The 15,351-nt window shown below is 42.2% G+C and overlaps 1 protein-coding gene across 1 annotated transcript; it reads right to left on the reverse strand.

Moving 5' to 3' along the window:
• Window positions 1–3,062: 3,062 nt before the first annotated feature.
• Window positions 3,063–11,660, reverse strand: ddx54 (DEAD (Asp-Glu-Ala-Asp) box polypeptide 54). The gene is made up of 20 exons (XM_053875008.1): window positions 11,399–11,660; window positions 10,697–10,823; window positions 10,559–10,629; window positions 10,301–10,489; window positions 10,153–10,202; window positions 10,034–10,075; window positions 9,864–9,959; window positions 9,670–9,791; window positions 9,227–9,288; window positions 7,437–7,568; window positions 7,157–7,367; window positions 6,699–6,830; window positions 6,413–6,634; window positions 6,269–6,342; window positions 5,996–6,196; window positions 4,536–4,684; window positions 4,349–4,462; window positions 4,172–4,282; window positions 3,981–4,093; window positions 3,063–3,889 (listed from the first exon to the last, which is right to left on the reverse strand). Exons 1-20 carry the CDS (start codon window positions 11,510–11,512, stop codon window positions 3,636–3,638), a joined length of 2,586 nt encoding a protein of 861 aa, XP_053730983.1. The 5' UTR covers window positions 11,513–11,660; the 3' UTR covers window positions 3,063–3,635.
• Between the last annotated feature and the right edge of the window lie 3,691 nt (window positions 11,661–15,351).

Consider the following 15,351-nt stretch of genomic DNA (forward strand, 5'->3'; position numbering starts at 1 on the left):
GTATCAGCCAGATGGATGAAATCTAACAGTCACCGTTTATATTGATAACAGCTCCAAAAATGTCTCCATAATAATTCATCGTTCTTTGTCACACACAGTCAACAAATAAGATCTATTTACATCTTGGAATTTGTTTCAAAATTACTGGTTTGGTGTTGCTGTGTATAAATATCACACCCAATGATACTAATAAAACAATTGCTGACTTTATTATGTGATATTGCCTAGAGTAAAACCCCAATTTTGGTGAACATAAGCCTAAGCGTGAGGGCCACTCAAGACATTATAGGCAGGAGGTCAAATACCTCTTTCACACACATATGTGCGTACGCAGTCTCCACTGCTAGCTAAAGAGCTAACACATTTTTTGCAGCTCTCCAGGTTAGGGTCTCCATGCAAAGTCACAAATTCTATCACATTCGTACCTCGGCTTCACACGCTTGTGTTGCGGCCGTCACTGACACTCTGGATAGAATAGCTGTATGGGGGCGGGAGATTGACTTCTAGTCCATGAGCGCATGGTAAACACAGCTCCACACTGAGGAGAAATCAAAATAGATCAAAAATGGATCACTACTAGAGCGACAGGCTTTTCTTGGGAACTGTAGGAGTTAATTGGGACACCTCCAAGAAGCCCACGAGCCAGGCACCAAACCTCAAACAGCTGAGGGTACCCCACAATTGCAGCCCACTAACTTTAACAATTCTTCCCACCCTCACGTGTCCGCACGTTTCAGGTGTAAATGAAGTATAATTGAGAAATCATTCTTCTCATAACTTTAATTGTAGCACTATTAACATGCACAGAGCAAATTATTCATATCGGAAAACACTCTCTCAACCATCGCTAGTGACAACCTTTCCTCTGTCCTGGATACTGTCACATGCATCTCCATGGCGACGCTGTAGTGTTTGGACCAAATACTTGACATACCCACCTACCACCCATTTTCTTCTTCATATTGAGCACCCCAGAGGGAGCCACAAATCTGCGCATAAGAGCAACAGCAGGCTCGAAAAATCCAGGATAGCATTTATGTATATCATCAGAAAACAGCTCGCACTCTAACTGCATCCAGATGGCGACGGCACCAGGTCTCCCTGTTTCTTACTGCAACTCTGAGACTTGCACTGCAGGACAATTGACTGTTGTTGGCAAGAAATAAATGGCAAGATAAGGTGGCCAGCTTTATTTGATGGTGGATGTGGGACGTTGGTTGATTGAGAAACTACAAGGTACAAACCACTCCAGTATCTTGGTAACTCTTTTTCTGATGTCATGGATTTTGAAATGACACATAACAGTACACAAGATGGACCACATGCAGCATACAAAACAAGGTTTTTGAATAACAACCATAATACACCATAAAACTTAAATAAAGCAATACTGTTAGTTGAACATATGTATAAACTTAGGAGATGTAGGTGGAACGTAAAAGGATTATTTAAAGACAATAGATAAAAAAGGTGTGATGATGGGGGTTGCAATTTCAGTGAAGAAGTGAGCTGTTGTGAGGGGCTGTCAAGCCAAAAGACAAATGGAATGAAATAAAATCATCTTTACCATGATGAGAAAAAATAAAGTAAACATAATGTAGAAAGGTAAAATTGGACTAGGAACAGTAACACTATTATTATTTCATAAGACGTATAGTGTATTTCCTAGTTGTTATGTAGAGAAAACAAATGGAGAAAAATGATTCCCCTTGAGCAAAGGGGAAAGTAATCAAATAGACAAAATACTAATAATAAAAAAAGTGAATACTAGTGGAAAAGAATTATGAGCATGTTCGGTTGGAATAAGTTACATTATGTGAAACAAGAAATAACAGAAAAGTGTTGCATGTTGGAAACAGTTAATTATCTACGCCATTAAAACATATTCATGTACTTTTAAATTCAGAAACAATTTAACTTATATGAAGAAAAAAAATGCAAGCATGGGACCGCATTGGACCAATGGATTTCACTTTGGCTCGCATAGGAGGTAATATGGTTATTAGTGGTTTTACACTTTAAAGTTCATCATGACGAAAATTGGTGAGCAATATGATGAAATTCATCCCACAAAGACACCAAAACAACGTGAAAGAAGTTACAAATGTTGTAGAATGTTGGCTGAAATCTGTGACAAACGAACGATCGAATACATCTTTCGCCCGTCCACAATATGTTGGCATGCTAAAATTCCGCTATTTCGGTTTTTTGCAATTTCTTTCCAATTGGATTGGATATTGGTGTCGTACTCTAAATGTTCTATTTGTAATAAAGTTATCGCCATCAGAACAGCACGGGCGCTACGCGCACTACTGTACATATACCTGCACCGCCACCTGCTGTTTCAAATTTGCATTACATGGTGGATGTCCGTATACACCTATATGGACTTTTCAAAAATTAAACTTTTGTCAAGTCAGTACGTCTATTTCGGGTGCTTTTATATTTATTTTCCATATTTATATCAAACATAAACGCCTCGTTGGGTACAACTGATTGACAAACAGGTCGTTTATTGTATTTCCACTTAGCACCTGTCGTGCTACGTTAGCATTCTGCTGTCATCTTGACACAATCAATCGTTACGTTTAAAATGAACAGTTACAAAGCAAGTTAATTACTTATTATTACTATTAAAATTATATTCAAAAAATATAATTTACGTATGTTTCTTACCTGGTTTTGACACCACGTCCGACGTTACGGCAGCGACATCCAAACATCGCGAGTTCAAAAATTCTCGAGCTCCGAAAATGCTTTTTTTTATTTTTTACTTTTTTAAAGGTGTCTTGATGTGATGTAAAACGACTCTTCAGTTCTGACGCAACCCTTTTAACAATGAAACAGCTGTTAAGAAGCAATACTCGCCACTCGGTGGGGCCTTCCAAGCATTCTGACGCCCAACATTTTCTGACTCAAACGTCAAGTTTCAATATGAACGCTCTGTGCTTTGTCAGTTCAACAACAGGCCTGTCAGACACTTTTATTTTAACTAAGTATGGACACATGATCTACAACCTCAAAGGTCACGTGCCTTATTTCATTTGACAAATCTATAGCATAAATTTAAAAAAAATATCTTTATCAGTTTAATACCAGTTAGTTTCAGAGTCGAAACTTCAAAATAACTTGTAATAATTTGTTTTGGGTGGTTAGGTTTAGGGTGAGAGTATGGGGAAAGCATTTCATCAATGATCACAATGTCCTAACAAGGACATAAATACCAACGTGTGTGTGTGTGTGTGTGTGTGTGTGTGTGTGTGTGGGTAGTTGTTGGTCGAACATGCGTGTGACTGTTGACCAGTCCCAGGCACCCTCAGTGTCTAGCTGGGAGAGGCTGCTAACCTATTATAGGCATTGTTGGTTTTGGTTAGAGACACCAAGGTTCCTGGATCTTCTCTTAAGAGTTAGACAGTGAGGGATGACAAAGATCACATGGCATCTTTTACTTAAAGTGTAATTCCCAGCAATTAAAGCCATCATTTGAAGTAAAAACAACTATTTTGTTAACACCTTCAAAGGAGGAAATGCAGCTCATCATTCTGAAGAGAAAGAACTGAAGCCACTCCAGAGTTTCCAGGCACCATCTACACATGTGAGTTAGTCAGGGCTCCACAGGTCTGATCTCCCGCCTCTCACAGTTTCTTTCTCATTTTGCCCTTTTTGGCGCCGCGTCCGAACCCTGACTTCTTCATTTCTCCAAGAAACCTTTTGCTTTTTGAGCGGAGTTTCTTGATGCCACCGCTCTGCACGAAACGCTGCTTCTGATTTTGTCTGCGAGCCTTCAAGATCTGCTCGCTGGTCTTCAGCTCTGACTTGATCCTGCGTCCATCAGGCGTCCTCTTTGGCGTTGCACGAACCGGAGGACCACCTCGACCCCTGCCACGACCTTGGACCAAGGTTACAAAAACACCATTGTAATTTGTTTGTTTCATTCAAAGACTTGTCGTATTAGTCAAGGTGAGGCTTGTGACACTGACCTCCACCTGGCCTTCCTCCTCTCCGTCCTCCTCCTCTTCTCTCACCTCCTGCTTCTTCATCTGAGCCCTCGTCCGCATCGTCTACTTTATATTTCTTCTTCCATTCTTCATAGCTGACATGTTGTTAAGCATCACAACAGCAAGCATGTTGCATACCAATGACACAAAAGTCGTGACAAGAAAAAGGATACAAGTTTTTCCTGTTCTTTTTGTTCTGGATGATCTGGCCACCATCTGTTTTTATCCTCTTCTTCTGATCCTCCTTCCCTGTGTCTCGGACAAAGCGTTTCCTCTTTCGGTCCCTAGAAACACAGAATATGAATTAGAGGTTCAAAGTCAGAAAGCCACAAACTTTTCTCTTTCTTAACCATTTCATCATATGCTTGTGCTGGTTCAAGCGCTCGCCTTCGTCCCCCATCAAGTCCAGGACAGCCGAGGAGGCCTGCTGCTCAAAGGCACTGCCGTCTGCACCCAGACTCAACCTATCATGACAAAACACATGAAAACAGTAAGGTGTGTGGCCATAGGTGAGTTTCCATGCACTCACTGCCTTACCCTTTCTCAGAGTTGAAGTCTTTGGGTCTGTAGGGGATGTAGAACTCCTCGTCTTTCCCGGCTTGTCTGCTTTTCTTGTTCTTTGGTCGCTCTCCCTCGCTGTCCTGGTGGTTTCTTCTCTTCCCACCGACGACCTCAGAGAAGACCACCTGCAGACCGAGAGGAGATCTAACTGAAGGAATGCCTCACTCACTGAGCGGCCACAGTTTTTTCTCCTATTACTGCGACACAGTCAGAATCACTTACATGGTCCTTCATGTCCGATATTCCTCTTTGACATATGAAATTAATACTGAGAAAAAACACCGTTCATAATTGCTGAGTAATTTATATTGTATATGTTCTGCTTGAAGCAAATATTTATGATTAGTTGAAGCCAGAAGAGGGTCACGCAGGCATTGCCCATCAGACATTTTTGGCAACCTTGTCAGTCATTTAAAACACAGGGTTTTGAGTGAGGCGGCCACTTTGTAAACATAAACTAATGATTACTTGGCAAATACAAACATTTCAAATGCTATATTGAAGTAAAACTACTCCATTAGTATCAGGAGATTTGACAACTGATAAAAAAAAAATCCTTCGAACTAAACTCTGTGGCATCAACACTCACCACCACCTTTTTTGTCTTTGTTTTTACTCATTTCTCCATTGTAGATACACACTGAAGACATCAAATATATGAAGGATATGAAATTATGTAGCAAGACAAAAACGTTGAATAACTCTAAATATGTTCCATATTTTAGATGACTCAATGTAGCCACCTTTTGAGAATGCCTCGAGTGAGGAAAGTAGTTTTGAGTAATTACACACTTCTTTGTTTAATACATAATTCCATATGTGTTCATTCATAGTTTTGATGCCTTCAGTGAGAATCTACAATGTAAATAGTTAAGGAAATTAAGAAAACACATTGAATGAGATGAGTGTCCACACTTTTACCCTGCACTGTACGTGTCCACAAAGGGACTTTGTTGTGAGAAATACATTCATGATGTCACTCCTTTAAACATGCGACATATCCGACAGAAAGCTGTTAATCCTAAGATCTCTGACCATAGCAAGTAGCGAATCATACTGGCTACTTATGGTGGACATTATGAGGTAAGATGGTATCATGTTAACTTATTTTTTTCAAAAGCCAAACGATGATTTTGTGCGACGAAAAAATACAGGGAAAAAAACATTCTAGCTATCCAACTAAATTGAGAACATAAAAATGAAAAAAATATGCCACAGTTACAAGGGCAAAAAAATGGAATGAGGAGCTAGAACCACATATTAGCCGCACATATTTTGATTTTATGAAGTGAGAAGCAAAAAATGATGAACTACACGATTAATCTGTTCGTAATTTGTTTCTCATTTTGGGAAAAAAAAATGAAGCAATAGCCGTAGCAGATTTTTCAACAGCTTTGGTAATCCAAGGCAACAAGAAGCAGTAGCTAGTGTCGCACCTGCATAGCATCGTCCTCTGGCATGTGAGCGGAGTCCTCCTCATTGGGGGAGAAGCTGACCGGCGGATGCAGTCGTCTCTCAGCAACCTGATCTTCTCTCTGTTTGATGAACTTGTCCATCACCTGCGAGTCTCTGGAGCGCTTGGCCCGCATCACCTCACTGGCCTGAGTCTTGCTGTTGGAGTTGATCTCAAAGATGGTCTGGAGGAGAACATGTGGTCAGTGAGGCACAGACATTTGCCGGTTCACCACACAAAGCTGCAGGCCACTCACTGATTTGGATTTGTAGCCTTTAATCGCGTCGACAAGCTGAAGACGCTCCAGCTCCTTCTTCTCCAAACCTGAACCTGAAACAAAGAGGCTCTGCATTAAAATGAAGCCCAACACTGCATGCTTCTCATTTATACCAGGACTGACCCAGCAGAGGATGGACGGCCATGCAGGACACATCTGTATTTTTGACTCGTCTGATGGACTCTTGCGACGGGTTGGGCCGAGACTTGAGATACTGCTTGTAGGCGTTCTCTGAAACTCGCCGAAGGTTCATCAAGTCGAGCGAGTTGTCGTGAGCTGAGATGAGGTTAGCACTTTCATCGTCCAGAATGCTCTGAGGGACTCGGCCGAACACGCCGTCAGAATCTGAGAAAAAAAACCCACAGCTTCAAGTTTCAGCCTTCATTTGAAAGATTTCTACAGGCGGTACCTTGGACAGACTCAGTTGTGGCCATTTGAACAGGCCTGCCGAGGAAAAGATGGAGGTCAAAAACAAAAGGCATTTCATCCGAGCAGATCATGCTGTAGGCCGTGCCACTTCGTCCCGCTCGACCAACACGTCCTGAAGGGAGAAAGAAATTATCATAATGACAAAAATAGATAGTAAAAATAGATTTCTTCACATTTTAACAGTGACTTTGGAGGTTCATAGTTTTTCTGTTCAATAATTACTTCCTCACAACCGTCCTAACAATACAAATTATTTTAGTAAATTATTACTAAGAAAAATTTGAAAAGACATGAGTCATAAATCAAGAAAATAAACTTTCAATAAATATAGAGATTTTAACCTTTTGCATTTATACACTTTTTGATTCCATTATTATTAATTTAACAATCAGTTTATAGTAAAGATTATGTTTTGTTTACATTTTTACTGCTACTCACCGACTCTATGCAAGAAAAGCTTCGGTTTGGATGGGAAGTTGTAGTTGATAACGTTGTCCAGCAGGGGGATGTCTATACCACGAGCTGCCACGTCAGTCACCAGCAGCACCATGGCTTTGCGGTGCACGAACTTGCCGATGTTGATCTTTCTGGCCGTTTGGTCGAGGGCGCTGTAGATGTAGGCGCACTCGATACCTTCAGACGTGAGCAGCTGCAGAATTCCAACAGTAAGCATTCAGTCATTCTCATTCAACATGAGCAGCAGGGTCTGGACTCGCACCTCTTTAAGGTACTCCACGTGATGCTTGGTGGCTGCAAAGACCACTGTCTGCTCTTGAGGCTTCACAATGTTCCTCAGTAGGTGGAGCAGCAGTGCCGGCTTGTCGTCCACTCGGATGTGGAAGAATGAGAGCTGGGGATGAAAACCGTCTTGTAACAACAATCACAATGATACATCGATACATTCATTTATGTAGTATCACGTGGGATCCAGTAAATCCCAGCTACTTGGGGTGAGAGGCCAGGGACACCAGTTGACCCCAAAAATGTTTAAGGTTACTAAGCCACTGCTTATGTTACAATTGATTCTATAATTGTTCATAGATGCATTTATTTGTTTTTATTTTAAGGCAATTCTTTGGCTGACCATATCCAGTTCTGGACATGAAGAAACACTAGCTTCTTTGGCTTTGTCTCCTAAACACCTGACCACATGTGCTGTCCCTCTGATCTACTGCTTCCTGATCCTATCCATCCTGCACACTCCCAGAGAGAAGCTCAGCATCTTCATCTCTGCGACCTCCAGCTCTGCCTCCAACTCTGCCTCCTGCCCTTTCCTCAGTGCCACTGTTTCATTCATTCATTCATTTCATTCAACATTGCTGGCCTCACCACCCTTTTGGACACTTTCCCTTTCATCCTTGCCGACGCCCTTTTGTCACACATCACACTGGACACTTTTCTCCAATGATTCCATTCTGCCTGCACCCGCTTCTTCACCTGTTTCTCACACTCTCCATCGACCTGGACAGTTGAGCCTATGTACTTATAATCCTCCACCTTCTTTATCTCTACATCCTGTAACTTCACCTGGCCACTTGGCTCCCTCTCATTCACACACATGTATTCCGTCTATCTGTGGCTAACCTTCATTCCTCTCCTTTCTAAGACAAACCTCCACCTGTCTAGATGATCTGCTGCTTGTCATCTGCAAACATCATGGTCCTAGGGGTTTCTTGTCTTACCTCATCTGTCAACCTGTACATCACCATGGCAAACAAGAAGGGGCACAGAGCTGGGCCTTGGTGCAGTCCCACCTCTGTTACACCTGCAGCACACCTCACCACTGTCTTACACCTGGCATGCATGTCCTGCACCACTCCAACATACTTCTCTCATGCAATACCACAACTCTTGTCTTGGCACACTGTTCTACGCTTTCTCCAGGTCCACAAAGACACAATGGAGCTCCTTCTAACCCTAAGACTGCTGATTGAAAATAAGGGTGTTCTTCAGTCTACAAGAATGTTTTAGAGCTGCAGCTAATGTGAGCTGTAGCAGCCATGACAGAAAAGTAAAAGACGAGTAAAAATCAAAAAACAGCAAATCATCCAGGACACGTCTGAGCCGTATTGCCAAGCTAGATGGTTGTAAAAGGGTAGGTTACTGTTGAGTAACCAATTGTGTCATTGAATGACTTTATGCCCATGGCACAAGTTATTTAAAGTATTTCATCAGCTAAAGAGCATATTCTCCATGTGTATTAATGAACAAACGTGCAGCTAAAAAATAAATGCCTAACAAATAATCAGTTTGAGAGTTGAAACTTGCTGCAGCCGGGCATGCTTCACCAGAAAATCACATACACTGCAGAAAACCTCCTCAGACACTTGAAGACAATTTAGAGTCATCAACTGACCTCTTTATGTTTCTGGACTGTGAGAGGAAACCAGAGCACCCAGAGAACACCCGCACAAGCATTGGGAAGAATTCACAACTCCAGCCACTCTCAGGCTTGACTTTTTGACTTGGGATAGCAATTGCTGTTCAATATTTATACACATTAACTACCTTGATCAGGTCGCTGAGCTTCGAATCCACATCCAGTCGGATCAGTACTGGCTCCGTCAGCCCTGGAAACCAAGACAGAAGCTTGATCAACGGTTATATCGGAGTGCCAAGAACAGCGATATCTCATGCTATTCTTCGGCATAACTGAAGCAAAAAAAATCATGAAGTCATGTGATGTGAGAATCCGACACAAAGGCAGGATGCAGATAAACTGAAGGACCTGAGGTTGCCATTATGAGAGATGAGGACAAGATCAGAAATGAAAATAAGAGAAGGACATGTGGAGAAGTTAGGGGCCAAAGCGAAAGAGGCCAGATGGTTTGGACGCATGGAGAGGAGAGAGAGAAGGAAGACAACAAATGAGGTTCATTATTGACGTCTCTTAATGAGAAACTCAATCCCATCAACCCAGTTGCAAAGATGTGATGTGTGTGAAGACTCACCAGCTCTTGCAAACTCGACGAGAAGTTTGGGCAAAGTAGCAGAGAACAGCAGTGTCTGTCTGCTGTCAGGAAGTCGTCTGATGATTTCCTGAAGCTGCTCAGCAAAGCCCATCTCAAACAACCTGCAACACAACAAACATCAGCTTCAAAGAGAGTCCCGTAGAACATTTTTTCATTTTAAACAATGTTCTTACCGGTCAGCTTCGTCAAACACCACATACTCCACGCTCTGTAGCTTCAGGTTCATTTCCTGGATCACGTGCATGAGACGACCCGGCGTTCCAATGATTCTGGCACAAAGACAGTCCAGGAATGGAATTTTAAAAGCATGTTTTGTTACAACAAAACTTTAGTCTGTGCTTACATGTCGGGGTTTTCATGCAGAGCAGCAAACTGATCGTCCATCCTGAAGAGAAAGAAGGAACATTATTAAAATAATGGTAAATAATTCAGGGTAACCTCATGTTAAACTGGATCACAAACCGGTCTCCTCCAAGAATCAAAGCAGTCTTCAGACCAGTGAACTTCCCCAACTGTAGATTGTGTTAAGAAAGTTAGAACTCAGCAAGACTGATCCATTGGTGACTGTCCGATATCATTTATAGGACATAAATTCAGACATTTACACCACCTCTTTTGTGAACTTCATGGTCTGCAAGGCCAGTTCCCTGGTGGGAGTCAGGATCAAAGCTCTGGCTCCCGTTTGGGCCTGCGGAGCCTTCAGCTTCTCAAACATCGGGACAAGGAAAGCAGCCGTTTTACCGCTTCCAGTCCTCGCCATGGCAACCATGTCCTTGCCATCAAGGATCACTGGAATAGTCTGACGAAGAGAGGAATCTTTACATCACAATCACTATGACCACAACAGTGGTTCTCATGACGACCTCACCTTTCTTTGGATGGGAGTGGGGACTTTATAGCCCTTCTTCATCACACCCTTGAACACCGGGTAACTGAGACCTAGGGAAAATTGAATGCAGTTATAATTTGAGGACAGACTTGTTAAACACCTATTCATGGATCATACCCATCGACTGAAATCCTCCAGATTTCTTCTTTTTCTTATTCTGAGCCCTGACCAGCTCCCTTGTGTCGGGCTCCACATCTGATAAGCAGTCAGATGTGGCTGGGAACCGCGGGAGTCTCTTTCCCAGCTGAAACGCCAAAAAAAGGAAAGTTAATATTTCAAGATTACAAGGCTGGTTCAGTGCCTTATTAAAAAATACTTTTTAGAGGCAACCAGGTTCTGACTGTCCTACCTTCTTCCATGAATATTACGGTATTATAGTAATCTTTTTCCACATTTACGTACTTAAATAAAGCCTTTTCAGTAAAACTATAGCAATAGTTAGATGGTTTATAACACGTAGAATTTGTCTTAAAGTTAATACAATATCAAAATCCTATTACACACACACACAGTTTACCATATTAAGACAATTTCCTTTCTAAGCAGCATGGAACAATAAGTCGATATTTTGGTACAATGGAAAGCCTGATTTCAATGACATTTACAAACTGAATTTTAAATGACACATGACGTTCAAGTACATTACACATCGCAGGCAAAAACCCTGCGTTTCATCCTTCGTTTGGATTGTTATGTCAATGCCACATTGGGAGAAATTCAGAAGCCAAATGTCAGTAAGGATATGTCTGTCTCTGTGGTTTAAGAAAAGAATGGCAGTGAAATGGAAAACAAAATGGACCGATAAAGATATTTTCTCACCGAATCATCGTCTTTAATTTCAGCTGCTAGTTCGAAGTCTCCAGAATCAGAATCAACCTCTGCGTCTCTGTTGTGACGCTTCTTCTTCGTCAGCTTCTTCTTCCTCTGAGCCATCGTGGCCTTAACCTACTTTTTCCGATACGACCGGAACAAAATAATAATTCAAACGCTGCCTATCTTTATTTTTACTTCAGACCACAACAGCGAAGAGAGCTGCCATGTTATAAACACGTGTGAGACTCTTCTTCTATGGATTACAATGGCGACTGGATCTCAGTGCTGCCATCTGCCGATCGCCACTGACAGACTGGAAATTGAAACGCTGAATAATAAATAGATAATAATAGGAAGGAAAAAGAAGCACACATCAATATAAAGATTCAGAACCCGGTTTTCCGGGTTCCTCCAGCTGAGAGATGGAGTAATTTGCTATATAGGAAACCCAAAAATGAGAAGATTAAATCATGCAAATAATGCACATAATGATAATGATACCCATGTTTCAAATATGTTTGTGGAATAGCAGTCTGTGAAAGAACAACAAGCAACTCCTGTTGTTGCATAATGTTTTATGAAGCGACTGCAGAGGACATCTTGGACGACAAAATGTAGCCACCCATGCAAACACTGTCACAGTTGCGCTGCTTCAGAACACAAAAATGCTACCTGATTCCTCCACAAACAGTTTCCAGTCTGCTGCACAAACACAGGCGTGGAAGGCGATGCCCCTTTATTCTCACAGTGAGTCGCCAAATGGCTCCGAACAACCCAGGATTGCAAATGCACTCGCTACATTGTGCTCAAAGTCGGTTCAAAATTAAATATTAAAGAGAGAACCTTACGTGCAAAATCGAGAGAGTTCTAATCTCCGGGTCAGATCCAGGGCCTCCCACCAGCAAAACATGGCCCAGAGCAGTGGTTCGACTTCAAGTCTCGCCAGTCGACTGAGCTCCTCACCTTGAAGCCAGTCAGATTTACTCAAGTGAGATGAGCACTGTCAATAGCAGGAGCATGAACTCAGACTGATAAAAAGATTCAGCAGTCCATTCACATTTCTATAAGCTTTAGCGTCTGTTGTTTACCCACAAGCTGGAGCTCTCCTCGCTCCACTAAGTGGAACTGTCCTGTGGATGACAAGCAGTGACACTAATACCGCTGTTTGAAGTCAGTGGGCTGATGTACAGTAAATAAGTCGACGCCATGGCAACAGCCCTCAGCTACTGCCATTCACACTCCCTCCTGCAGCCCGGCGGCAGTGGCCTGCAGCCAGCTCCAATCGAGGGGGAAAGAGAGGCTCACAAACAAGAGGTGCAACCGCACAGTCTTTGGAAATAAGACATGATGCTGGCAAAGTGAAGTGGCATTTCAGTAAAGCATTGGCGGCATTAGGTCGATCCCAAATCTCCTGGCAGGGTGTGCGCCCGCCACGCCGAGCTTTTATACTTTGCAGTAGATTATCAGGAGAGCTTTGAAGCACATCATTGGCTTGGTATGAATGAAAGTCAGCGAGCGTTTTATAAAGCTCTGTCAAATCCCCAGTGGGTGTCGTTATTGATTTACCGTGGATCTATAGATGATGAACAAACATATACTTATGGGCACGTAATCCTGCGCTCGGATCGTACACATGAACAAACGGTCATGACTGTGGAGGACGTTGATCAAAAGATATCAAGAATGAGTCTTTTCTGGGACAGATTTAAGTGACTATATCCAGAGATGGATGGTGTTTTGGTTTTTGTCTGAGCATGTGTGTGTTTCTGTGTGTATCTGGTGTATACTTACTAGTGGGGACAAATCCAAACCTTGATAGGAGGATGAAGACGTCGAAGCAGCAGGGTCAGTGTAATTTGGTTTAAGTCCTGGTTAAGGTTTGCCTTTTGTTTAGGTGGTTAGGCTCGGGGTGAGAGGCTGGGGAGAGCATTATGGCAATGTGAGGTCCCCACAAAGATACAGATGCATGTGTGACTCTGTAGGTTTGTGTCCAATGTTATGTTTATGTGCATGTGTTTATATAGTAGAGCATAGGAGCTGGGTGTGTGACTGCAAACATGGTTGTGTGTAACCAGTCCCAAGAGATCATGTGAGCAAGATATTCATCACAAACGTCGAGCCGTGTCTCAACATTTGTTTGTCAAAAACTCATATTTTCACGGTTGAGTAAATGAATGTGTGTGACTCGATCTGTCTTCTCTGATTGTGTGTTTAACAGACAATATAGCTGCAGGTTAATGTGTGTGGTTCTGTGTCAGAGTGTGTGTGTATGAGTTGAAAACATCTGTGTGTGTGCCAGCTGCTGTGTCTAAGCCTTGCTGATTGACTGGAATGTCTAAATTACAGATTATTGAGTGGATGATTTGTCCTTCTAAGCTCCTAAATTGGGGTAGCAGTTAAGAAAGCTGCCTGCGGGATCAGTGGACCTTCACGATGTGAAAAAAAAAAGAACCCTCAGCGGGCAATTATTTTGGGAGCGCATATCACAGAGGCATTTCCCAGCAGCCAAACGCTGCACTAAAATCTCCATGCGAGACGACGAACGTCCAGGAGGCAAATTAATCTGCGACATCTGATAAGAGCTCCTGCGCAAGTTAGACAGGGCCGCGAGAGGAGAGCAGGGAATCTTATTAATCATTCCAACACCATCATGGACGAGAGGGAAGTGACACGGCCGCGCACACAAACGCTAGCTTTCTTTCCCAAACGCATGTTGACACGGAACATTGACACAAACACACTCACACCTCTCGCTTGAACACACACAGGGTAATATGACATGATCGCACACAGAGATACACTCAGGACAAACACTACCTCCTCAGTGTTCACACACTATCTTAACCAAAAACCATCTCACGCTCATAGAGATTTGAGACACTCTCATGCTTGGGTTTAAAAGCACACGACAAGCTCAAACCTAAAGGCGTCAGCCATAATTATTTCTACACTCCAAAAACATCATGGTGCATTTATAACCAGCAGCGGCCGAGTGCAACACACTATTTTTATTTTGTCTACGCTCTCCTTTCTCACTTTATGCACATGTACCACAGTCCCACGTCTGTCATCATGAACGGTGGTAATACACTTTTGGAGATGCAGAATTTTCCGTCAGGAGCCTGCCTGCACGGAGTAAGAGACTAAAAAAGAGCTACTACCCCCAAGCTGTCAGACTCCTGAACTCTCAATCTGCAATGAACCTCTCTCTGTGATATATTAAATTGTATCTGTAATCTACCTCACAACTGTGCAATACTTCACTTAGTGTGCAATAGTTACCTCTCTAACGTGCAATATCTACCCCACCTTACCTGTGCAATACTACCTCACTTACTGTGCAAGAAGGATTCTTTTCTTTTGTTTATTTTATTCTTTTGCACCATTTGATCTCTTTAGCAACTTTATCTATCCTGCACTAGCATTGCATGTTACTAGTACTTGTCTGTCATCTCAAGCATTTCATTGCATCGCAGACCCTGTGCTGAGATGCATCTTGAATCTTGAATAAGGTTTGATAGAAGATGTTTATAATCATGTATGACAACTTATTGGTCTATTAAGTACAATGATGGGCAGAATTTGACAGTGTTATCTTATTTCTAATATTACACTATGTGTTTAGGGTTATACTTGGCAATTGAGTCTTTACAACCAGATTAAGTTAAATCCACAATTTATGTTTTATCAATCTTGACTAAGTTACCATCCATGATCATGAACACTCATACCATCTACAATAAAGCTTTATACATGCTTTATGACTTATGGATGTACTAAGAATGCATTATAGATGAGACCATGTTACGGTAATATCTTCTGTTAAAGAGCGACATTTTCATCACACTACGATGCAACTAGAGACTATTGGGTTTTTCCCTTGGAGCACCAACCATACATCCTCCTTCCATTGGGTCACATCAACTTTGAGTTCCAGATTAATTTATGACATCAATGTC

Source organism: Synchiropus splendidus, chromosome 1 (assembly GCF_027744825.2).
Source record: "Synchiropus splendidus isolate RoL2022-P1 chromosome 1, RoL_Sspl_1.0, whole genome shotgun sequence".
Classification (NCBI taxonomy): domain Eukaryota; kingdom Metazoa; phylum Chordata; class Actinopteri; order Syngnathiformes; family Callionymidae; genus Synchiropus; species Synchiropus splendidus.

Bases quoted from the DNA above. Each gene is read 5' to 3' on its own strand.
- ddx54 (XM_053875008.1), bottom strand. From the start codon at position 11,512: ATGGCTCAGAGGAAGAAGAAGCTGACGAAGAAGAAGCGTCACAACAGA. The intron at 9,792-9,863 runs GTAAGAACATTG...GTTGTGTTGCAG, and splicing joins GTGTTTGACGAAGCTGACCG to GTTGTTTGAGATGGGCTTTG. The intron at 4,463-4,535 runs GTAAGGCAGTGA...TTGTCATGATAG, and splicing joins GACTTCAACTCTGAGAAAGG to GTTGAGTCTGGGTGCAGACG.